The sequence below is a fragment of the Elgaria multicarinata genome, chromosome 2 (genome assembly GCF_023053635.1).
Source record: "Elgaria multicarinata webbii isolate HBS135686 ecotype San Diego chromosome 2, rElgMul1.1.pri, whole genome shotgun sequence".
Lineage (NCBI taxonomy): Eukaryota > Metazoa > Chordata > Lepidosauria > Squamata > Anguidae > Elgaria > Elgaria multicarinata.
Genome location: NC_086172.1, coordinates 37,920,408 through 37,944,889, shown reverse-complemented (window position 1 = coordinate 37,944,889; position 24,482 = coordinate 37,920,408). Strand labels below are relative to the sequence as shown.

Sequence of the window (24,482 nt, the reverse complement as noted above, 5' to 3'; positions counted from 1 at the left end):
TCTGAGAAGGGAATTGCAATGGTGGGAATACTGTGCGGATTAAAGCCACAGTAAGGATGCAGGATTTCCCCTATTTTTTCCTGTGTGTAGAGAAGGTCTAAGGCTCCAATCCTATGTATGTTTAGACAGAAAAAAATCCTCCAACTCTCAGCATGCCCCCATTTGATGTGGTCTAACAGCCTGGGACTTGCTGGCAGTTGTAGGACTCTTTTTTGCCTAAACATATATAGGACTGCACTTTCAAAACCTAAAAGTTATTAGTGGAGGCTGGTTGCTCTGATTTTTTAGTCAGAACCAGCCAGAACGCTGAAGAAGCTTTCCAAGGTGCTGAACCCATTTTGGGGATAGGGTTCAGATAGACACTTTAGATAGCTCCTTTAGAAGTCTGGCTGGTTCTGACTGAACCCCAGAATGGATTCACAGCTCCACCAAATTCATGTGCTTCTCTCCACCCAACTGGGAACCTGGAAAATGTACAATCCTCAATTATGTGTGGAGGCAGGGAATAGGAGAGCGGAAGCACTGATTCCACCCCCCTACTTCAAGTGTGGACCGAATACCTGACCAGGGCTAGAATCCTAGTTCAGGGTCTGCAGGCTTCAGGTTTGATAACCAGGACTTGGTTCTGTTCCTCATTTGCTGTGGTCTAACAGCCTTGGACTTGACCATCTCATCCTCCTCCAACCCTTGAGGTGGAGCTATTACTCAACGTTCGGGCCAAGCCAGAACACGCAAGTCCTTCATATTTCACTTCCATCCACTGAAGTTAAATTCCTTTTTTAATGTGACAGTGGGAATATGATAAAAGGAAGCACACCTCACTCTCACCCACTGCTTCTTTAAATGATTTGAAAGTGCCTGGCAGGCCAAAACAGACATTAATTTAGCTTTGTTTATAGTTCATTTTGTTCATTTTGACTCTACAGTAGATGCAAGGCCCTTGATCCAGCTCTTAAAAAAACCCTACCCCCACAAGCTAGGGTCCCATTCTGAATTTAGGGCCCTGTGCCTACTCTAGAATAAAAATGAACACAAGATGCAGCTTCTAGATATAGTTTTGAAGCATGTCTGTTTGGCTCTGAGGTAGCTGGTCCTGCAGTACTAATCTTTGTGGTGTCACAAGCCACACGCTGGAAAAATGGATGCCTTAGTGGCCTGGAGGCCCTGTGGCCAGGGGCTAAGAGACAGCATGGCTATGACACTGTGGAAACATTTACCTGGCTTGGCTGTTGGTGACACTGTCCAGAAATAACATCATCCATAGGCGTTACGGAGACACAGGCTGACCTGGAAGCAGGAAGTGAACTTTGATACAGAATAGGGGTTGGGAGAGATGGGCCAGCGCAGGAGGGCAAGTCCGGGCAGGGGAGACTTAAAAAAGAAAGTGTGGAGGATGAAAGAATAGGGAATGGCTCCTTCCTGCTGCTATCATATACAATAATCCCAGGTATAAGCAGCTAAGCACTGGGAAGCTAAGATCCAAAAATGACAAAAAGACCATTTTCTTTCCTATTTTTCTGCTACATGTCCTTTTGGTGGTGCTGTGTTATAATGAAATAATGATATTACAAAAGAGGAAATTGCGCTTTCCTTTGATTCTACAAATAATACCTCATTTTCCCTGCTCGAAAATGCTCACTGAACGTACTATTTAAAAACAGATGAGAAACAGAAGGGTCATAATGACGTCTAAAGAATCCATAAACCAATATGAGTAGAGAATGATGAACGTACAATAAATGCCTTGTGCAGAAAAGCTCATAGGCTACAAGAGTTAAGGGAAGGAAGAACATTCCTCTTCAATCTACTTGTGTGGAAGAACGTTCCTCTTCAATGTACCCCTGGCCTCCTTGTTTTGTCCAGACTATTATGGACCCTATCAAGCTGAGTCCTGCCCTAATTCAGGGTCATCTCATCATCCCATTATCAGTAAGGCATGCACAATTGCTTGGGTGCCCCCTCCTCCTCTCTCCCAATCCCCTTTCCTTTTGTGTCATGTCTTTTAGATTGTAAGCCTGTGGGCAGGGACTGTCAAGAAATACTTTTGTAAGCCGCCGTGAGAGCCTTTTTTGGCTGAATGGCGACATAAAAATGCTTAAATAAATAAATAAATAAATAATAAAAGCTTCACATCCTGTAACTCCCTCCAGGAATCCGTGACAGACTGAACTATGGAATCCTTCACTTGGTTAAATGCCTTTGTAAAGCTTCAGTCAGACTGATTATGAGATCCATTGGAAATAATCTGTGAAGAGATTTATGATTTATTTTGATGCCACATTACAGCCCAATAATAATAATAATAATAATAATAATAATAATAATAATAATTGCAGTTTTTATTTTCAAATAAAACAGAAAAAAGAGCAGTTCACTTGCCGCTGAAGGCTATAGTCAAAACATTGTTCTTCTCTTATTTGCAGAAAATAACTCTTGTAAAATATTGATGTACAATCTACTCATTCTTTCTTTCTCCCCCCCCACTTTTTTGTCATTATTTATAGTCACCATCCAGTAGTGTTCCGTTTCCCCAAGCTTGACAACCACCATCTGTCACCCTCCTCTGTGATTCTAAAATAATGTAGTAGACAAATGAATAATACAGTTAGCCCTGCACAGAATAACAACAGTAAAGGACTACTGTACATCTTGCTTGGCTGGGTCTACAGCTTCCGTGACCAGGAGGACAGACTGCAATACCGCTTTACAAATGTATCTCAATGCTTAGGGATAGTGTTATGTGTGAATCCTTTCTACCCTTCCTACCAATTATCCCTACCTTTGCATACCAAGTGGGTAACGATAATAAAATACAACTATGATATAAAAATAGATACCAAAACAGTGAAAACAACAATAAATAGGAGCAGACCGAAAAAGAGCAAGTAGAAATAATAATAATAAAAAACCAAAACAGCAACTAAAAAGAAACCATTTGCTCAGGAAACAAATCACCTCAGAAGGCCATTACTGGCTGGCAGAAGATGAACAGAGAAGGCCGGCTCCAGGATATTGAGGGCCCTTGGGTAAGGGGCACCCTCAATGAGCCACCTCCCTCAAAGAGTCTACCTTCTCCCCACCATTGTCACCACTGGTTACTTTTTCTCATCTGTGCTTGCTTGACAGGCAGAGACCCAGTGAGCAAGTAGGCCATGGTGTCTACTGCTCCTCCTTCTCACAGCCACTGTTCTCTGGGCCAGAGTGAGAGATAGGTGAACAAGCAGGTTGCCATGGAGAAGAGGAGGGCCAAGTGAGGTCCTCTGTTAGGATGACCTTATGAAAAGGAGGACAGGGCTCCAGCATCTTTAACACTTACATAGAAAAAGGAATTTCAGCAGGTGTCATTTGTACACATGCAGCACCTGGTGGAATTCCCTCTTCATCACAACAGTTAAGGCTGCAGAAGCTATACTAGAGTGACCAGGTACAAAAGAGGGCAGGGCTCCTGCAGCTTTAACTGTTGTGATGAAGAGGGACGTCCACAAGGTGCTGCATGCATACAAATGGCACTGGCTGAAATTCCCTTTTCTATTCAACTGTTAAAGATACAGGAGTCCTGTCCTCCTTTCCATAGGGTCACCCTACCTTAGCAGATGCCCAACCTTGCATGTCCTTGACACTGGCCCTGAACAGAGAGGGTGCTAAATGGGCTTACCTACTGTAGAAAGGGACTTCCAAAGCCTTTTTCTAACCCTCCTTTCTTCTTTTCTTTAAAATTGTATTCATTTTTCCCAAGTAGGAACTTGTAATGCACATTGGTAGAAACTGTGAGGAAATTCCCTAGTCTTATGGAAAGTGTCTGTGCTTTCCTTGAAACTCCCTGGAGTTTTTACTCATCTGGGAACCTCCAACTCCATGACAAAACATTATTTTAGGCAAGATCCAGTGGTAACTCTAGGTGTGGTTATTAAAAGAAATTCATCTTTCCCCTTTGTGAAAAGGGATTAGTGCAGCCATCTACTAGAATTTAAATGGATTGTGTGTGTGAATTTGGAAGGGAGACAACTGTGTGCCTGGAGCGAGGGAAGCAGGTGTTGGATTTGATAATCCTGTGTGACTTCCAGCCGAATTATTTTATGGTCCAAAATCAACTGTGTTGATTACAACAGAACCTATTTCCAAGTAAATCATCCCGGAAATAAGATGCATTGTATTGGGTCAGATTTTTGAAATTTCAGAAACTGCTTTCTTTTCATTATTCCTAGAGTTAGCAGAGCTGTTTGGGTCACATGTTTGAAATTTGGATTTCTATTTATGAATACGGATGGACATTGCACCAATTCATGAGAACCAGATAAGTGAACCATGGTGTGTCTACCTGACGTACATCCAGCACCTTACAGATGAATTGCTTTATTGGGGCATAACCTTTCATGGATATGAAGCCACTTTGTGAGATGTGTAAAGAGTTATTCTTAGTTGACAGATATACAAATACAGTATAGAGGGGGGGATGTAAACAATGGCACCAATAGGCTATAAAATGCAAGGGGTAGCAATAATTCTGTGATAGTTCTATGTAGAGAACAAACATATACAAGATAAGAGTAACATATTCAAAACAACAGTCACTGTGATAATACTGTATTTACAGCTATGCTATAATTTAACACATGTGGTGGTGGTGGGGAAAACCCAGAGTCTTATTTTATTACAAATCCTTTAGTAAAGCAAACATGCCACAATTTGAAGGGCAACCAGGAGGGCAACCAGGAGGGCAACAAGGATGATCAGGGGTCTGGAAACAAAGCCCTATGAAGAGAGACTGAAAGAACTGGGCATGTTTAGTCTGGAGAAGAGAAGATTGAGGGGAGACATGATAGCACTCTTCAAATACTTAAAAGATTGTCACACAGAGGAGGGACAGGATCTCTTCTTGATCCTCCCAGAGTGCAGGACACGGAATAACGGGCTCAAGTTAAAGGAATCCAGATTTCGGCTGGACATCAGGAAAAACTTCCTGACTGTTAGAGCAGTACGACAATGGAATCAGTTACCCAGGGAGGTTGTGGGCTCTCCCACACTAGAGGCCTTCAAGAGGCAGCTGGACAACCATCTGTCAGGGATGCTTTAGGGTGGATTCCTGCATTGAGCAGGGGGTTGGACTCGATGGCCTTGTAGGCCCCTTCCAACTCTGCTATTCTATGATTCTATGAAGGTCTATTATTGGAACATATGGTTAATCCAAAGGGATTGGTTTCAAAAAATTATTCACAAATTATTGAAATAGATATGAATATGTCAGATGGGCTGAAAATAGTATGGGAAGATGATACTGAGATATCAATAGAGCCAAAGGTATGGGATAAAGTATGGGTGATGCAACTAAGAAAAACTGCATCAATAACTCTCAGGGAGAATACGCTGAAATTGTTACACAGATGATATATCACACCAGTACGTTTAGGCAAGAATACCCAACACAAACGATACAAAATTTTGGAGAAACTGCAACCAGCAAGGGTTATATATTTATATGTGGGGACATGTCCTATTGTGTCACAGTTTTGGAACATTTTATTTTCAGAAATGGCAAATATTTCACAGCAAACCATACATGTGACACCAGTGTTGGCTTTACTAAAAAATAGGGGAAGACCAAAATGCAAAAGTGACGTCTAAGGATTTAACTGAGTTCATGCTGAGGGCTGCCCGAAGAATCATAGCCAAAAGTTGGAAAACTGCGGAATTTCTAACATTGAAATCATGCTATATGGAATTATGGCAAATAGCCATGGCAGAAAAATGACATATGAACTGAAACTAGCAAAACCCAAAACATCTGACTTTTATAAAACATGGCAGGAGGTTATTCTGTAATCAGGGACATACACAGCCGAATTTGTCAAAGCCTTTCGTCAGATTATGGAAAAGGGACTAAATATAAGTTTGACATACAGAAGGATTATAAAGAAAACTTCTATGAAGGCCCTGGAATCCATGTATGTCTTGGATTGTAAAATAAAGCAGAAAAATATGGATAGAGTTTAAGTGTGCTACCCTCTGCCAATAATTCAATTTAAATTCAATGTATTTCTCCCCCCTCCCCATTTCTTTTTATTCTGGATTTTTTTCTCTCCCTCCCCCCACAATTGATTTTATTCTGGAAAATTAATAAAATCTTTTTAAAAAGCAAAAAGAAACCCAGAGCCTAGGGGGTTGTCTATATGCAAGGAAAGCCCCAGTTTGGGTGCATGGTAGCACTGTATTGATTGTATGATGCAGCAGCCAGGATGCACCCACCCTGGGGCTTTCCTGCAAAGCTGTGAAGAAAAAAGGTCGGGGATTTATTCCGACTTTTTTCCCCAGAATGAGGCCAGTATGGTGCATTGCCATTTATCCTTGCTCCAGAGTTGCAGTGGTTGCCAGGCAGATGGTGACCCCTGATTGGTCACCATCTGCCCCGGCAGAGGGCAGGTGGGGGGGGGGGCGCTGGAAACCCTGCAATTTTGTTGCAGCATTGGGATTCACTGCTGCCTCCCTGAAGCAGCAAAAGCATGAGGTTTTGCATATTGCCGCAGCAACCCACCGCTGTACAGGCAGCCACTTGAATAAGACTGAATTGAATAGAATCAAATTTATTTAATTTATTTATTTTATTACATTTATATACCGCCCCATAGCCGAAGCTCTCTGGGTGGTTTACAGAAGTTAAAAACAGTGAACATTAAAAACCAAGTATACAAAATTTAAAACTATCAAGAACATAAAAAGAACAATATCCTTTTAAAACAATTATTCTGGGGTCAAGTAAGGGCAAACAAACTTAGCATATGTGGTTAACTGCCTGGGAAAAGAGAAAAGCCTTGACCTGGCGCCGAAAAGATAACAATGTTGGTGCCAGGCGAGCCTCATCAGAGAGATCATTCCATAATTGGGGGGCCACCACTGAAAAGGCCCTCCTCCCTTGTTGCCATCCTCTGAGCTTCCCTCTGAGTAGGCACTCGGAGGAGGACCTTAGATGTTGAGCGCAGTGTACAGGTAGGTTCATGTCGGGAGAGGCGTTCCATCAGGTATTGTGGTCCCAAGCCGTGTAAGGCTTTATAGGTTAAAACCAGCACATTGAATTGCTGGTTTTCTGATACATTTTCTGATAAATTGTAGTTCAGCAGTTCCACACTGGAGCCTCCCTTTGAAATTCTTTTGGTTGAGGTATAGCAACATTAAGGTCAACAGCAGAGCATTCTGGAAGATTATCATGATTCAGAGAAGTGAACAAAAACCACAGTTCAAGGATACTGTTTACAAAATGATTTCACTCTGGTTTAAGTCTCCTTCACTTAGTTCTGTTGAGCATGTTTCGCTGACCTGGCCAAAAAAAAAAAGGTTCTTTAGTCATTTGCTAACGTCAGTCTTCAGCTAACAGCATGAAGCTTTCAGGCACTCAAACTAGATATAAATGCACTCTGTCATTAGTTTGAGGATTTGAAAGCTTCTTAAGGGCACTGTAGTTTGTTAGGTTTTCACTAAAATGTTCCAGGGAGATACAAGGCTTTCACCTTTGAGATGATGTGGGGTGGAGAACCAGAGAGCCAAAACTGTCTTTGGTGTAGGACCGTACACATAATTCATGTTAGTGCATGCAGTTCCTCTTCTAGCTAGGGATTCACATGTGGCCAAATCTGGCTAGATTGGGGTGACTCTCGTTCACACACTCCATTTGAACACTTATTATTACTTATACGTTATTACAGAATACCACCTTCATGCCCTAACATGTGTGAAGGGGCAAAGCATGTTGAATGAGCCTGAGGGGTCATGATGGTCCCAACCCTGCCTTCCTGCAGCTCATCCTGGAGGGGGGAGCTTTCATGTGTGGAGGCTTCCCTGGGTCCTGGAACCCCACACAACAATTAAGGTTGCAGGGTCTGAGCAAGCTTCTGTGCACTGAAGTCTATGCCCAAAGGCTTCTTTGCCTCAGACATCGACTATAATGTGTTAATAGTTGAGGACCCCTGCTGGACCTGTATTTACTTATTTATTTATTATATTTTTATACTGCCCAATAGCCGAAGCTCTCTGGCGGTTCACAAAAATTAAAACCATAATAAAACAACCAACAGGTTAAAAGCACAAATACAAAATACAGTATAAAAAAGCACAACCAGGATAAAACCACGCAGCAAAATTGATATAAGGGTAAAATACAGAGTTAAAACAGTAAAATTTAAATTTAAGTTAAATTAGGTGTTAAAATACTGAGAAAATAAAAAGGTCTTCAGCTGGCGACGAAAGCAGTACAGTGTAGGCGCCAGGCGGACCTCTCTGGGGAGCTCATTCCACAACCGGGGTGCCACAGCGGAGAAAGCCCTCCTCCTAGTAGCCACCTACCTCACTTCCTTTGGCAGGGGCTCACGGAGAAGGGCCTCTGTAGATGATCTTAAGGTCCGGGCAGGTACAAAAGTATTTTGGACTTTTGACTTTGGCCATGCTTCAGAGCTTTCTCTTGGAGCTCCGATTCTTGATGGGTAACATTCTGCTTTGACCCTTATCTTTTTACTTGACTGCCCTCTTGCTGGACCCATTCAACTGTGCTCACCTTTGCCTGTTTACGGACTTGTTATCAGAATTGCCCTTTCGTTTGCCCTAATTCTGAGCTGATCCAGCCATAGCAGGCAAGGGGACTATTGTCATTAATGTTATTTGTTTCACAACAACGCTTTGAGTTAGAGCAGGAGGAGAGGCAATAATTTCCTTCGGAATAAGCAGAGTGATTTGTAACTAAAGTCATTTATTACTTCATAATGAGCATCTGTGATTGCATTAAAAGCAATATATTTGGATCCAAAAAGATTGGGGCAAGTGAGTGGGGAGAATTTAGCTTTGCCCCTTGCCTTGGTTACTGTTTACTATCAATGTCCTTAAATTGTTGTTTCTGATCTTCCTTGCCCACAAACTTCTATATTTGTTCTTGTTTTACAGTTGAATTATTGTACTCTGAAGTGTCAGGTAAGTCTACACTCATGGGAACTGAAGCATAAAGTGACATTTTAAATTACATTTTTTTTATTTGCCATCTCTAAATTACAGTATTGGCAAGAAATCAAACACCATACTTTCATCACAAAGAAAGTGATTCAAAAGAAATAATCAGACAACACCCTGACCAAAATACAAGGCATTCAAAAACATATTTCCATAATTATTGCATTGTCTTCCCTTGTGTGTATCATGATGTTCCTTCATTGTGGCCTGAAAGCTAGCATCTGGTAATGGTGCCTATTGATTACACTTATTTTATTAAATGTTAAATCAGCATTACACATTTGACCTTATTGATTGTTCAATGTAAATGATTTAAATCTAATCTCAGGGAAAAAACAAACAAAAAACATGACATGATTCTCTAATTATCTGTGCGGTTCAGACAGATTGACCTATTTTCATTTCTTTTGACCAGAAGAGAAATATTATATGGAAATAAAACACATACTTATTGTGGTGCAGATGATTTAACAACCAAAAACAACCAAAGAAAAACAAAGTTTCAATTGAAGTCAGTGTTACCCCCATGGGGGGATAGCAGGGGGGAAATCTGTGGTGGCTCTGATCCAAATAAGGGTGCACATGCTTACACTAGAGTAAAAAAAAAAGACAACCTTCAGCTGCACGATTAGCGTAACATGTAATTTGGCTCTGAGATCAGGGCTTGATCTACACTACTGCTTTGTAGTGGTATTGAAGTGCACTGATAACTATTGGACCCATTCCATGAGCTCCGTCAGACGAGTGTTTTATTACATGCTCGTTGCTGGGCACTCACCGATTTTCGCAGGTCCCTCTCACAATGGCCTAATCTACACTGAGCAGGATATTGCACTATGAAAGTGGTAGGAAAGGAATATATAAAAGGCAGGAGCCACACCAAGCAGGATAGAGCAGTATGAAAGCGGTATATGGTATGTGTCAATGGCCTCCAAGTCAGTGCACTTCCATACCGCTATAAAGCAGTAGTTTGGCTCCTGCCTTTTATATACTGCTTTCATACCGCTTTCATAGTGGAATATCCTGCTTGGTGTAGATTAGGCCAATGTCGTCTGCCTCCTGCCCCTTCTAGCCTTCTTCGCGCTACCAAAAACCACCCCAGTAAGTCCGACTTATTTTTAAAGACTGAAGTTGCTGCTATCTCCTGCTGTGTGCAGGAGAAGCAGCGGGATCGAAGCAGGGCCACATACACATTGTTTACTTCCCCTTTCAAAAGAGTGACAATCATGCAGGTGGAAAAGCGACGGCAAGCAAACACGATTTGATGACATTCCATATTCCACTTTCATAGGCCTTAGCTAGACCTAAGGTTTATCCCAGGATTGGCCCGGGGTCATCCCTGTTCATGTAAATGACACACAGGGGATCCCGGGAGCAGGTAGGGACGACCCCGGGACGATCCCAGGATAAACCTTAGATCTAGCTAAGGCCATAGTGTTATTTCCTGTTTTTTATTCCACATTATCCAAAATCCCGCAACAAATGTCATGGTGTCCAACAAGGAATAAATGCATAAGAGGGATATAGCCTTGTCATGATGAGATTGTAATGATTTGATACAAGGTGTAGATCTGGCCCAGGTGACCAGTGTGCCTGCTCAATCTGCTGTCCAGGTTTATGGATTCACTGTTGATGGATCACTTCAAGGCCTTCCTGGTCCTCCTTTCTGCCTCTAGTTAAGTATGCATAGTGGTACGAGAGGTCCTGATTTGTGGATTGGAAGCTGCAGTAGCAATGGAACCATCCAGGCCTTGGCATACTCAACAGTTGGTCCCCTTAGTTAGTGCTAGGCTTGCCCAAAGTTCTCTAACCCTTCTCCCAAACAATGAGATAATTGTTGAGTAGGGATGTACAGATTTTTTAAAATCCATTCCATCTGCATCTCACAGATTGTCTGGTTCATTTCGTTCCACTGTCTGCTTATTGATGGAACCGGTGTGTGTGTGTGTGTTCCAATTTCCTGAATTTGCACAAAATTGCACTTGCTCAAATCCTCATATTCAAATCCCCACCTCCACCCACAAAATGGCTCTCTGCCTCGCAAGCAAGCAGGAAAATAGTGAGGAGGAGGAGGAGCAAGTGACAATGCTGGCGAGAAGCCAGACTTACTGAGACCAAGGGGCACATTGAGGGTGTCTTGCCCAAAGGCCCTCTAAGCCTGTAGAGGTATTTCTAGAGTTTATTGGTATCTCTAGAATCAATGTACGCTGTTCTAAACTAATTTATCTTTGGGACTTGGCTCCCCATATGGGAACTAGAATCTCTTCTTCCTTCCTTTCTGTTTCCCCTTAACTGCTGTCACAAGAACAACTGTCCTCACAGAGGGAATTTGAACAACTTTGTACTGCAGCAGTACTTATGCAAAAAGTGACAGACTCTGGGAAGCAGCCATTAACAGTACAGTGTGCAGCAGCAATTATTTTGACAAAAAAGAAAAGCGACAAAATGAAGAACGCTCCCTATTAGTGCTTGAATTCCAATATGGGCACATCCTTAATGCTGTCAAAGAGGCGTATGTGCTTTGCCTCATATTTGTGGCTTTGGTGTTAATGTTATTTTACAACATACACTTAACTTGTGTTAACATTAAAAACATGAGGATTAAAGCCAACAACAGGAGACACAACTCTACCTCCTCCTCCTCCTCCTTTTTCTTCTTCTTTAAAAACAGTCTCTGGCCATTTCTTTGGGTGTTACTTCCTCTTGCAAGAAAACTGTCTTGGCTGCAAGCTAGGGATCCCCTTCAGGTATAGCACAAGGGTAGAGCACATACTTTGCATAGAAAGATAGGACCAGTCCTATCATTAGGCAGAATGAGGTGGCTGCCTCAAGCATGTGTCATGTAAGCACATCTTACATGACACATCTATAGTTGTTGATGCTCTTATATTTTTAATGCTGGGGGTGGGGTACAGGTGTTTGTGGGGATTTTGTACCTCTGGTACCAAAAAACCACACCTGGCCTTTGGTCCTATGCACATTGACTTGCAAGAAAAGTCAGGGCTGGCCCTCCCATGAGGCAATGTGAATCCTCTACCTCAGGCAGTGGCATGGGGGGATGGCAAATTGTGCACTCCTCCCCCCCCCCATCAGGAACACCCTCACTGCTGCCTTACCCTAGTGAGGCAGCACTACCACAGGTGCTTCAGCAAGAGCTGGCCACCCACCTATTTGCCACAGTGGGAGAGCAGGGCCAACAGGGCTCTCTGGATCTACTGCGGTGCTTTCAGGCCTGTACAAAATGTCTGAGGTTTGATCTCCAGCATCTCCTGGTTGGGCTGTGAAAGACCCGTGTCTCAAACCTTGGAGAAGTGCTGCCAGTCAGTGACCCTGTTCAGCTGACATGCTAAGCCACGGTCTAAGCACTTTGAGCTAAACATGATGGCTTAGCATGTTGTGTGATCCATGACTTAACGTGTCATGCGAACCATTTCTAACCATGGTGGCTACATAACCACTGTTTAAACTAGGGTGACCATATGAAAAGGAGGACAGGGCTCCTGTATCTTTAACTGTTGCATAGAAAAGGGAATTTCAGCAGGCGTCATTTGTATATATGGGGAACCTGGTGAAATTTCCTCTTGATCACAACAGTTAAAGCTGCAGGTGCCCTGCCCTCTTTTAAATCTGGTCACTCTAGTATAGCTCCTGCAGCTTTAACTGCTGTGACGAAGAGGGAATTTCACCAGGTTCCCCATATATACAAATGACATCTGCTGAAATTCCCTTTTCTATGCAACAGTTAAAGATGCAGGAGCCCTGTCCTCCTTTTCATATGGTCACCCTATTTAAACACACTCACTAGCCATTAGCTGCAAAAGGCTTAGAGGCCTAACCATGGCTTAGCCTGGCCCAGTGCTGACAAAACAGAGCTAGATGGATCAATGGGATTTTCTTGCTTTTTCCATTTTGACTGTTGCATTGGAGGCTGTTCCCAGCATTCCCATTGGAAGCAACTTCATGGGCAGCACCTTTGTTTCCCAAAGACAGGACTAGTGCTGACTTCAGGGTGTTGTTTTTTTCACGGAGGAGGCAGCTGCTTGGGCCAGTTTCCTTCAGTGCCCCCCCCTCTCTGAAGGGTCCCCTTCTCACCACCACCACCGCCATCACTGCTCCTTTGCTCTTCCTCTATGTCCCATCAGGCTGCACTGCCCAGAGGAAGAGGGCCAGGTGAGTCGAGGCACCTCCTCGTTCTTTCCACTGCTTACGTCTCCCTTTCTTTATTTCTCTCTCTTTCTTTTTTACACTCCTAGCCTGTTCACAGCAATTAAAACCATAAAATACAATAGGAGAAAAAACGATGTAAAAGTTTAAAACTACAGTATAAAATAAAAATAAAAACCAAATAAAAACCAGCAGTGGTGCAAAGATTTAAAATCCAGTAACAGATGGGCTGTTTACTTTGTTTGGAGAGCCCAGGTGAAGAGGCAAAGGCAGCAAGGAGGGGCAGTAGGGCTGGCAGCTGTGCCTGGGGGTTAGCCGTGGGAAAGCCTGCTAGAAGGGCGGCTTTGGCAGATGCCCAATAAAGCTGACTCTTGCTGCCACCCCGCCTTCTTCCGCCGAGCTCTCTGCCCCGGGTGGCTTTTTCACTGGCAGCAGGAGGCCGGCGGGGAGGTGGGCGGCGGCGGCGGCAAGGATGCGGCCGGATTTCCCAGCCGCCTCCTGCTCCCTCCGCCTCTTCCTCCGCCTCTTCCAGGGCAGGATCTACACAATCGTTTTCGGGGCGCACTGGAGGCGCACGCAAGCGCCTTCAGTACGCTGTGTAGATCTGCCCTGAGTCAGACCCTTGGTCCTACTGGCAAAAACTCCCCAGGGTTTCAGGCAGGAGTTTCACCAGCCCTAACTGGAGATGCCAGGAATCGAACCTGGGACTTCCTGCATACAAAGCAGCTGCTCTACCACTGATCTATGACCCTACCCAATCCTGCTCTCCTGTGGGATGTCTAGGAGACATTGCCTAACGTGCCAGGCCATACACAAAGGGCCTGTTCAGACAACTCGCTAGGCCATGGTTAGGCCGCTAACCCTTTTGCAGTAAATGCTTATTGAGCATAGGTGTGCGCAGCACATTTGATTAGGGTGTGCACCCCGGGATTTTTTTAAAAAATATTTTTTTAAAGGTGAACATTTATTGAATACTCAGTCATAAATGACATTATTATTATTTATTTATTTATTAAACACTGTAGACACTGATGCCCTGCTCCTGACTTGCCTGCCTGTGGGAGGGCCATTGCAGATAGGGGGGTGGGAATGAGGAGACGCTCCTCAAGCCCTAGCTTTGTGGTGACACTGCCCAGAGGAGGAGATTACGAGATGATATTAGCCTTTGGGGACCCTCCTCCTGGCCTCTTTGAAGCAGGGCTCCCGGCAGAGCGATTCCTTTTTGCCCTTGCTGCCAGGAGCAACGGCGCACTGTCGGGCGCAGTGGCAGCAGAGCAGCCAGAGGGCTGTTCCCACTGTGTGGGTGACATTTTGGTGCATGTGCCTCTGTTGGCATGAGGCCGGTCAGTGCAGCCACTCCTAGAGGCTGGAGGGGCATGGCTCCTGGCAGAGAGGCTCCTAGCAAAGCAGTTCCTTTTCACTTCTGCTACTGGGAGCAACGGCACTCTCTGGGAGGCAGCAGTTCTTTGGCACGGTGGCGAAGCAACTGGAGAACCATTCCTGCTGCGTCTGGATCCCTACTCAATGGCCCCTCAATTTGGCGCATATTGCTTGAGACATTAGGGTGTGCCTGGGCAAACCCTGCACACCCCTTGCACACCCCTATGTTAGTGAGCATATTTAAGCTGTGGTTATGAAGCCACCATGGTTAGGAATTGTGGTAAGAGCCCTCAGATTGAGCTCTCTCTCTCTCTCGGATCTTGTCTAGCCTCCGTAACCAAATAACAAATAGACACAGGGTAAGATCAAAGCCTTGGCTTTATTTCCGCAGCGAAAAGACTGCCTGCTTCAAATTCAGGAGCAGCAGCAGCCCCGAATGCTTCTCACCCAGGACTTTTATACTGTGTGGCAAACAAGTTACATCATATTTGGTTATACAGTGGCATGCTTGGGTATATTTCCACAAGAAGCTCATAGACTAACATTGCAGCCACTGCCCTTAGCAGAAACTCATGGTGTATTGTCTGTTGACTGAGCAAGCCGGGTTTTTCCAGATAACGCGCTTACCTCTTGACCCCAACTGTATATGTGGTCTCTTCACTTAGGCTGCATGTTTGCCTTACTGCTTGTCTTCTGATAGAGAACAGTTAACTGTTAGTTAACTATTATTTATATCAGAATAGTTCACATGACGCGGCGCTAAGTCATGGTTAAGCCATAATGTTTAGCTCAAAATGCTTAACCACCATGGCTTAGCATGCTGTCTGAACAGGGTCAGTGTCCAGGAATGCTTCATGAATGCATACCAATTGTTTTGGCATCAGATAATTAAGCAGGCCATTGAAATGGATCCAACCACTGCCAGATCTACCTTGCCAAAATAGGTGAGAGGCCCACTGGCTCTACATGTTCGTTATGGAAATATGAAGGGTCACCATAGTAATCAAATCGTAATTGATACTACAGCAGGGGCTTCCAGGAACCAAACTGCAGATGCTTCTTTCTAAGTTTGCAATCCTTACTTTGGTGTAACTCCCACCAAACACAACTTACTTCTAAGTAGTTATGCCTAGGATTGCACTGCACATCTGTGTTAGTTTATGCCTCCTGTCTTGATTTTCTTACTCAACTACATTTTTGTCAGAGTCTTGAACAGCAGAAGAATTTTGTTTAAAAAGAACGTCTCAGTAATCCATAGGATTGGAGTGTTTGATTTATTTAAAGACTGGCCCAGGCAGAGCGGGTGGAGAGGGTGTGTAGGTGAGAGAGCAATTAAAATTACATATAAATCCAAGCTAAAGTTTTAAAGAAATTATGCACATATTAATCTCAATGCCAGATGACAACAAATTAAAAGACATATAAAAATCCATCAGTGCTGGACAAATTAAAAAATGATAGAAAAATCAACCCTTTTCTGCAAAATGAAACATCTGGAGTCCTTTCGGGCGTAAATTCATTACAAATCTAATTTAGTTGCTGTCATCGCTGCGTGCTTTGTTTTCCATAAGACTTCTTGTCTTACACTTTCTCCTCTTATACCATTCAAAATATCATTTATTTTCTATATTAAATAATGTTCGGAAGGGTAGAGGTATGGTAAGGGATCGCTATATGAATGTACAAGTATTTAGTCAATACATGGAATATATTGTTCTGAGAAACTTTGCATCCCCAGCCTGTGGTATTCCAGTTGGAAAAGAAAAAGTGGAACATGGCTTGTATCCAATATTAGTCCTACTTAGAGTAGATACACTGAAATGAATGGGACTTACGTTAGCCATGACTAATGTAAGTCCCATTCATTTCAATGTGCTTAATCTAAGTAGGACAAAGATTGGATACAAGCCATGGTTACCTGACTTTTTCTCTCTCTCTTATCCTGATAGTTGACAATTGTACTGGAGAGAATTTTGTTTCATGAAGAGAGCAAAATCTCTTACTCCTCATAGCGGGGTGCATGGATCCCCATCCTTTTTGGGTCAGTGGGCACATTTGGAATTTTGAGAGTGTGCTGTTTGTACTCTCACAAAATGGCTGCCCTGGTGTCTGTGGTTGGTCACAAAACATTCATTTCCCAGAAGGCAAACTGGTGAGACTCAGGCCTTAGCTAGACCTAAGGTTTATCCCGGGGTCATCCCGGGGTCGTCCCTGCCTGCTCCCGGGATATCCTGTGCATCATTTACATGAACAGGGATGACCCCGGGATAAACCTTAAGTCTAGCTAAGGCCTAAAAGAAAAGTAACTTGCTCAAGAACCTTAATATAAGGCAAAGGAAACTCCAAAACACAAAGCCACTATTCTGAACCCAAACAAAGATGGTGCTGGAAAGCAGAACTTCAGTATGCAGCATGACAGCCTCTCAGTAAAATAAAATAAAATAAAATAAAATGAAATCTTAAGAAGTAAAATAAAAATCAGGAGGGGCTGGGAGCCTGATGGGGAGCCTGAGAGGTGTCCATGGGCGCCACATTGGAGACCCCTTAAAGAAATTAGCCAAACGAGATTCAGCCCCCAAATTACTTGCAATGGGACAGCAGGGACAACAGAGAGATTTTGCCCTGAAGTGAAACCATGAGAGTTCATGGATTTCTTCAAGAGGCAACAGTATTGCATCATTGTTCTTGGAGTTGTGTATGCCAGCCTTCGCCAACCTGGTGCCCTTCAGATGTGTTGGATTGCAACTCCCACAATCCACAGACAGCACAGCTAATGAATCATGATGTTTGGGAATGATAGGAGTTGTAAATCTGAAGGGCACGGAGTTGGGGAAGGCTAGTCTATTCAAAAGGAAAATCTGTGTTGAGAATTTAACTTATTGCAGTTACTTCTTTAATCCCTAAACTTCTTTTTAGAAAAAAAATATGGCAGTGCATGTGTGTGTGTGTGACGCTCACAGCATTTTCCCTTGAATTTTCTACATTGACTTCCTATTTCCATGAGCTGTTATGCTTTGCAAACCCTTAGACCATTTTCTTTTCGTTTCCTGTTGAGTGTGATACTTTGTGTCTCTGGGAAGTTTCCTAGACAATTCTGTTCTGCCATCCTTCAGCTACTTAGACTTGATGTTTAAACTAGGTGGCTTAAAATAGATTTTGCATTCCTCTGGCAAAGGACTGTGGTCTTCTCCATGTCTTTACAAGGTATCGGTATGTTGATGGATGAGCACTGGCAAACAACAAATAATAGTGATCATTAATAATATATTGGGCCCTCACTGCAAAACTGCTTTTAAAAAATAAATTCCAGAAGCTTCCCCCCACTTTAAACTCCAGAAACTTCAAACAAGCAAATTCCAGCAATAACAAATGTTCACAATGGAAATGGGGGACACTGAGAGTGTAGCAATGAAATATTTAGAAATCATACCTCCCAAACATAAAATATACATATGTTGAAACCTCTGCTAATGGCTTAGATGCTAGCTGCTGGCTTCTACATTCCTGTGGCCAGTCAAATCTTGGTCCCCGAGAGAGCATTTCAGTGTGGATGACTAAACTACTCTGCATGCTCCATATTACAATGGAAGAAAAAGAAACATGAGCTGTCCATTAACTAATTTTGGTGACTGTTTAAAACTGATTTATGACTCCCTCTGCCCCCGTCCTTTCTCTGGGCACATCTGCTTCTTTGCCTGTCCTTGTGGATAAGCACAGTTACCTGTCGGAGTCAATGGGTTGCAGCCATTCAAAGTAGGATCATGCAGACGGAGTTCTGTGGAGCATTGCTCTTTTGCTGCCTTTTGCATGACAACGTGCTCCTACCAACCTGCCCTCTTTTATGCAACTATTCAAGGTGGAAGCACACCTTCAGCACTCCGATAGATTGCCAAAGTCCACGACTCCCACATCATTCCTCCAGGGAGAGGCTCCCCGATCCCAAACCCCATCTATCTCTGTATCTTTCTCCATTCATCTCTGCTCAAACTGGAGTCTATTGTTCTCTTTACATCCAGATAACAAGATCAAGGGCAGGCAAAACATAGATCAGAATCTACTGGTAGATTTCTGGGTGATTTGCAGTAGATCGGCAAGGCTTTCTGGCTTCCAGTTATTTAAATAACTGGCAACAACAGTGTGACTCTTCCCACCTAAATTAGGCTGTTGAAATGCAAAACGTTTGGGGTAACCCAAAGTGGACTTAAGTGTGAAAAGGCTATGTTCAGTTCTTTTCTGGTACTGAAAATAAATTCTTGGGCTCAATGTGTGCTCAGTATTCTTTAATTCTGTCTTTTGCGCTTGGCTCTGGTTGGTAGAACTTGGGGGGGGGGGTTTCCCGTATAAAAAATAAATGAAGCAGATCTGTCAACCGTAAAGTTTGCCCACCCCTACCTAGATCACAACTGGGATGGGGGTAGGGCAGGGAGAAGTAATTCCCTTCCTTTTGGCATTTCCTAGCATTCAGAAGACCAGCCTTTAGGAGCAATGGTCAATATCCCTAGCAAAAGGAAAGTACTTGGCAATTTTGCAAGGACTGTTAAGGCAGTCTCCTGCAGAACATTTGGCTTCATTTACCCTTTCTATCCAACTTCCCATTTCAGAACAATACTTCATCACGGAGAATATACCAGCAAGGTAAGCAAAGAAACCTTTCTCATTTCTGGGCTGGTTTGGATGATCACTGCAGCCCACCATGGCTTACTAAAGCCACAGTGAGTTCTGCATGTGTGGGTGGCCATTTTGAATATTCAGTCTCTGATAGGGGGTTGCCACAGTTTGTGTCATCCAAACCCAGGCTCCAGAGGTTGTTTGAAGATTAAACAACCTCCAAATAACCCTGCAACAGACTATGGATTAGATGAGGGTTCTTTAGCCTTCAAACCACCCCTGCCACCCAAGTTTGGACATCGGCAACCAGGTGCCCTGGGCTTCTGTGGAATGCAAGGAACAGCCAGGATTAAAATTCACACATTGTTAATGAGGTAAGAATGGGGTTCCTAGATGACCAGAAGAAAACCAGTCTAGCCAGCTCTTGTGCTTTTAATTGGAGTTTGACCTGCAGAAATCAGCAGGTGAAGCATGGGAAGAAGCATCGTCACTTGTGAATGTTTGCAGATCAGGCTGCAGTTCAAAGCATGGAAACCGGGGTGGGTGGGTGTTAAACATGGGCTACCCTAGTTTGAAGGACCCAAGCTTCAAGCCTAAATCTACTCGACCAAGTCCCACTGAAACCACATTTGCCCTACTGTGGTTTGGGGTGAGCTGCAAGTAGGGGTGTCAGAGAAGACCGTAAGATTCAAATGAGTTTATTTCTATGAATCTGACACACAGATTCCACAGCAAACCCACTTTTCCTCAGTCATATGGATTCCACAGACTTGCAAACATTTTTTTAAAAAGACTTTCAGGAATTGTACGCTAATTTAATTGTACAAAAATACAAACAACAACAACCCGCCAACCCAAAATGTGCATTTCCTGCCATAGGTTGAAGTGTGAAAATTTGGATGGGGGATCGTGGGAGCGGGGAGGGACGTGTACAAGTGTGCGCTTGTCAATACAAGTCCGGGAAATTTAGGAAAATCAGATTCAAACAATGAAAGGACAATGGAACAAAAGCCCCCTGACAATTCATGAAACACAGATGGAACGTGATCTGTAAGTGATCTGTACGTGATCTGAGCTGCAGGGTTCCATTCTCTGGGCACAGACAAGCGCAAATTGGAACCACTGGAGCAGCAGGGTAAGAAATGCCACCACTGCATATTCTTAGGCTGCAATTCTGTTGGACTGATGCTCGGTAGATAGAAGCCTCTGGGGTTGGAGGCTTTCAAGTATCCCAAGTCTCACCAGGGTCTCTAGTCTCCCTTCCTCTATTTTCTGCTAGATGGGTCCTTGAGCGCATCCATGCTTTTGGAACTATACTGGACCTGTGTTAATGTAATGGATTCCCCCCCCCTTTTAATCTGTTACAGTTTTTTTAAAAAAATTAAACATGTTTTTAATTTTACTATAGGTTTAATTCTATTTTAACTTTTGTAATTTATATTTATATGTTTTAATTGTACACGTTTTAATCTTGTAAACCGCCTTGAGTCCCAGTACTGGGGAAAAGGTGGGGAATAATAATAATAATAATAATAATAATAATAATAACAACAACAACAACAATAATACATCGTCTAGCTGATGCAAGTGTGTTGGGACAGGAGCTGAGGGGCTTACAGATCTGCTTCTCCCCTCCTGAGGTTGCAACACTGACCACAGGACAGGAAATTATTGCTGATCTTTCGTAGGTGGCCAGTACGGGTGGGAAAGTCTTTACAGACTTGGGGTGAGAATCCCCCACATCTTCTGGCCACTCAGACACCATCTAGGGACCATAGGATTGCTCTCTTGATGTCTCTGAGCTCTTAAAGAGACAGTTAACATTTCTGGGTTACCATCCTCTAACAACCCCCGAATGGCTACAGAAATGCTTCGCTAAACAGAGATGGCACCTGAGGCAGAAAATCCAAATGACATATACCGTGGCGGTAAAATTATAACAAATGAAAACTGCACTCTTATTCACACTTACCTGGGATGAAGCCACGTTGAACACAGTGGGGCTTACTTCAGAAGAATGTGCATCGGCTGTGCGCTGTAAATCCTCAATTTGGCTCATTCTGCCAAATGGTACCACTGGACCCTGTTAAACTACTTAACGTAACCTAATCTATTCTTAGGAAGGCCAGTTGTGGCACTGTATGAATTCATCCGTTAGCTTTTCTGATGAGATGCCCAACAATTATGCTAATCCTGAGAATGATTAGCTGAATAAAGAAATTAGTTTACAGATAGCAACTCACATTTAAGAGGCTATAATCCTGACGCTACCTGACCCCAGCTATGAATACCAATGGAACTGCTCATAAATGTATTTTAACAATAGTATCTGTGACTTAACAAATAGTCATTACTGCATTCCAGAGTCACTTTCTCACTAATAGTGAACCGGATCATTAATACTTGATATATACTTACACACACACACAGAGAGAGAGAGAGAGAGAGAGAGAGAGACATACATATATACTATTATTATTATTATTATTATTATTATTATTATTATTTATTTATATAGCACCATCGATGTACATGGTGCTGTACAGATAACACAGTAAATAGCAAGACCCTGCCGCATAGGCTTACAATCTAATAAAGTTGTAGTAAACAATAAGGAGGGAAAGAGAATGCAAACAGGCACAGGGAAGTGTAAACAGGCACCGGGAAGGGTGAAGCTAACAGTATAGAGTCAGAACAAACTCAAAGTTTAAAAGCTATAGGGAAAAGAAAAGTTTTTAGCTGTGTTTTAAAAGCTGTGATTGAGTCCTTTTCATGAAACCCAGGTGAGGCAGTGGCTGTTGTGAACCAGTGCCTGGGCACGGTAATGGACTGGATGAGGGCTAACAAACTGAGACTCAATCCAGACAAGAAGGAGGTACTGTTAGCAGGTGGTTCATTTGTCCGGCGAGGTGATGTTTACCATGTTCTTGCACTCTCCCTAAAGGATCGGGTCTGTAGTTTGGGGGTGCTCATGGATCCAGAACTGTCACTTGAGGCACAGGTGAACTCAGTGGCAAAGAGCACCTTTTATCAGCTTAGGCTGATATACCAACTGCGCCCTTATCTGGACAGAGATAGCCTAGCTATAGTTATCCATGCTCTGATAACCTCTCGCTTGGATTACTGCAATGCTTTATACATGGGGTTGCCTTTGAAAATGGTCTGGAAACTTCAGCTGGTACAAAACAGGGCAGCCCATTTACTAACAGGGATTGGCCAACGAGACCACATCACACCAGTCTATTCATAACTTCATTGGCTGCCAGTGGAGGTCCGGGCCTGATTCAAAGTGCTGGTACTAACATTCAAAGCCCTAAACGGCTTGGGGCCAGGTTATCTGAAGGAACGCCTCCTCCCATATGTACCTGCCTGGACCTTAAGATCATCCACAGGGGTCCTTCTCCCTGAGCCCCTGCCAAAGGAAGTGAGGCAGGTGGCTACTAGAAGGAGGGCTTTCTGTGCTGTGGCACCCCGGCTGTGGAATGAGCTCCCTAGGGAGGTTCGCTTGGCGCCTACACTGTATTCTTTTAGACGCCAGGTGAAGACCTTTTTTATTTTCTCAGTATTTTAATACCTAATTTAACTTACATTTTAATTTTGCTGTTTTAATTCCATATTTTAACCTATATCAATTTCCGCTGTGTGGTTTTATCCTGGTTGTGTTTTTTATATTGTATTTTGTATTTGTGTTTTTAGACTGTTGGTTGTTTTATTATGTTTTTTATGGTTTTAATTTGTCAACCGCCCAGAGAGCTTCGGCTATTGGGTGGTATAAAAATGTAATAAATAATAAATAAATAAATATAGTGTACTAATACTAAACAGAGAGAAACTGATGTGTAGGGAAGTTGCTATGATGGCAATAATTCCTTCATAATTTAGTTGGCCACCATAGACGCATCAGAATAGTAAAGTAGCATCACATTTTAATCAAAATGATATGTGATTACATAACATGTTTCTTGCCAGCCCTATTTCAAAACAACGTTTTGACAGTGCATTCTTGATGGATTCTTAGTCCATTGTTACAGTTTGCAATAATTTCCCATGGCCTTGCTTTTATGTGACGAAGGGCTGCATGTTCAGTCCTTGATAATATTTCATGCACTCCAGGGACGGCCTTTGAAAAAGACTGAAGCTGGAATTCATGACACAGTATTAAGTACACTTAAATCCCACTGATTTAATTGGACTGAAGCATTCTTAAGGGTGTGCTGGGTCGCAGCTTAAGCGGTTGGAGTGGACATTGTTCAGCATGAATGAAGGAATGAATCAATGAACATTTATGCTCATGAAACTCAGAATTGTCATGGAATCAAAGAGTTGGAAGAGATCTTCGAGGTTACCAAGTACCACCTCTTACTCAATGCAGGATCAGCCATGCAGGATGCAGCTGCAGTAGGGTGACCATATGGAAAGGAGAACAGGGCTCCTGTATCTTTAACAGTTGCATAGAAAAGGGAATTTCAGCAGGTGTCATCCATATGCATGCAGCACCTGGTGGAATTCCCTCTTCATCACAACAGTTAAAGCTGCAGAAGCTATACTAGAATGACCAGATACAAAAGAGGGCAGGGCTCCTGCAGCTTTAAATGTTGTGATGAAGAGGGAAGTCCACCAGGTGCTGCATGCATGCAAATGGCACGTGCTGAAATTCCCTTTTCTATTCAACTGTTAAAGATACAGGAGCCCTGTCCTCCTTTCCATAGGGTCACCCTAAGCTACAGCAGAGGCAGGTTCTTGTGCCTCTCTTTGCCAGTGACTGCCAAGGCCCTCACTTGCTTCATGTACCACTTGTGACCCAGTTGGGGCAAGGGCCATGTGCAAAGCAAAAGGACTTGGCTACTGCTTAAAGGACAAAAGTAAGTGGCCCTCAGCATGAACCCCTGTGATCACAATATCGTTATTCTAGGCAGCAGAATAGTGCTTATTCAAATGACAAATATGTAGTTGACAGACAGTATCAAAACTGTGTTCCATCCCACTTTTATAAAATAATTTGGGATAGGCAGAAACACCACGCTCTGCTCAACTGGGATTAGGAAAAGTGGTTAAAAATGAGGGGAAGGTTGTTTTTAATGAACTAAAGGATGGAACTAAGGATGGACTGACATCAAGAGTAGCCATGGTTGGACATCTGGCAAGGGCCCTCACCCACTGGCAGGACCTGCTCCTCCTCTTCACCATTATAAGCTGCTTGTTCACCTGTCTCTTGTTGTGGCCCAGACAACACTGATGGTGTGAAGGAGCAGCAGCAGATGCCACTATCTGCTTGCTCAGTGGGCTGCTTTGCACAACCACAGCGTGGTTAACAAGCCATGGTGGCTTATTTCACCTGCCATTTG

The 24,482-nt window shown here is 43.3% G+C and overlaps 1 protein-coding gene across 1 annotated transcript in view; it reads right to left on the bottom strand.

Annotated features, from left to right (window-relative positions):
• Positions 1–21,196, bottom strand: part of LOC134393271 (gastrula zinc finger protein XlCGF8.2DB-like) — a 61,839-nt gene extending 40,643 nt beyond the window's left edge. The window contains exon 1 of the mRNA XM_063118301.1: positions 21,110–21,196. Within this exon, the coding sequence (XP_062974371.1) occupies positions 21,110–21,196 (87 nt within the window). The remainder of the gene's footprint in view (positions 1–21,109) is intronic.
• Between the last annotated feature and the right edge of the window lie 3,286 nt (positions 21,197–24,482).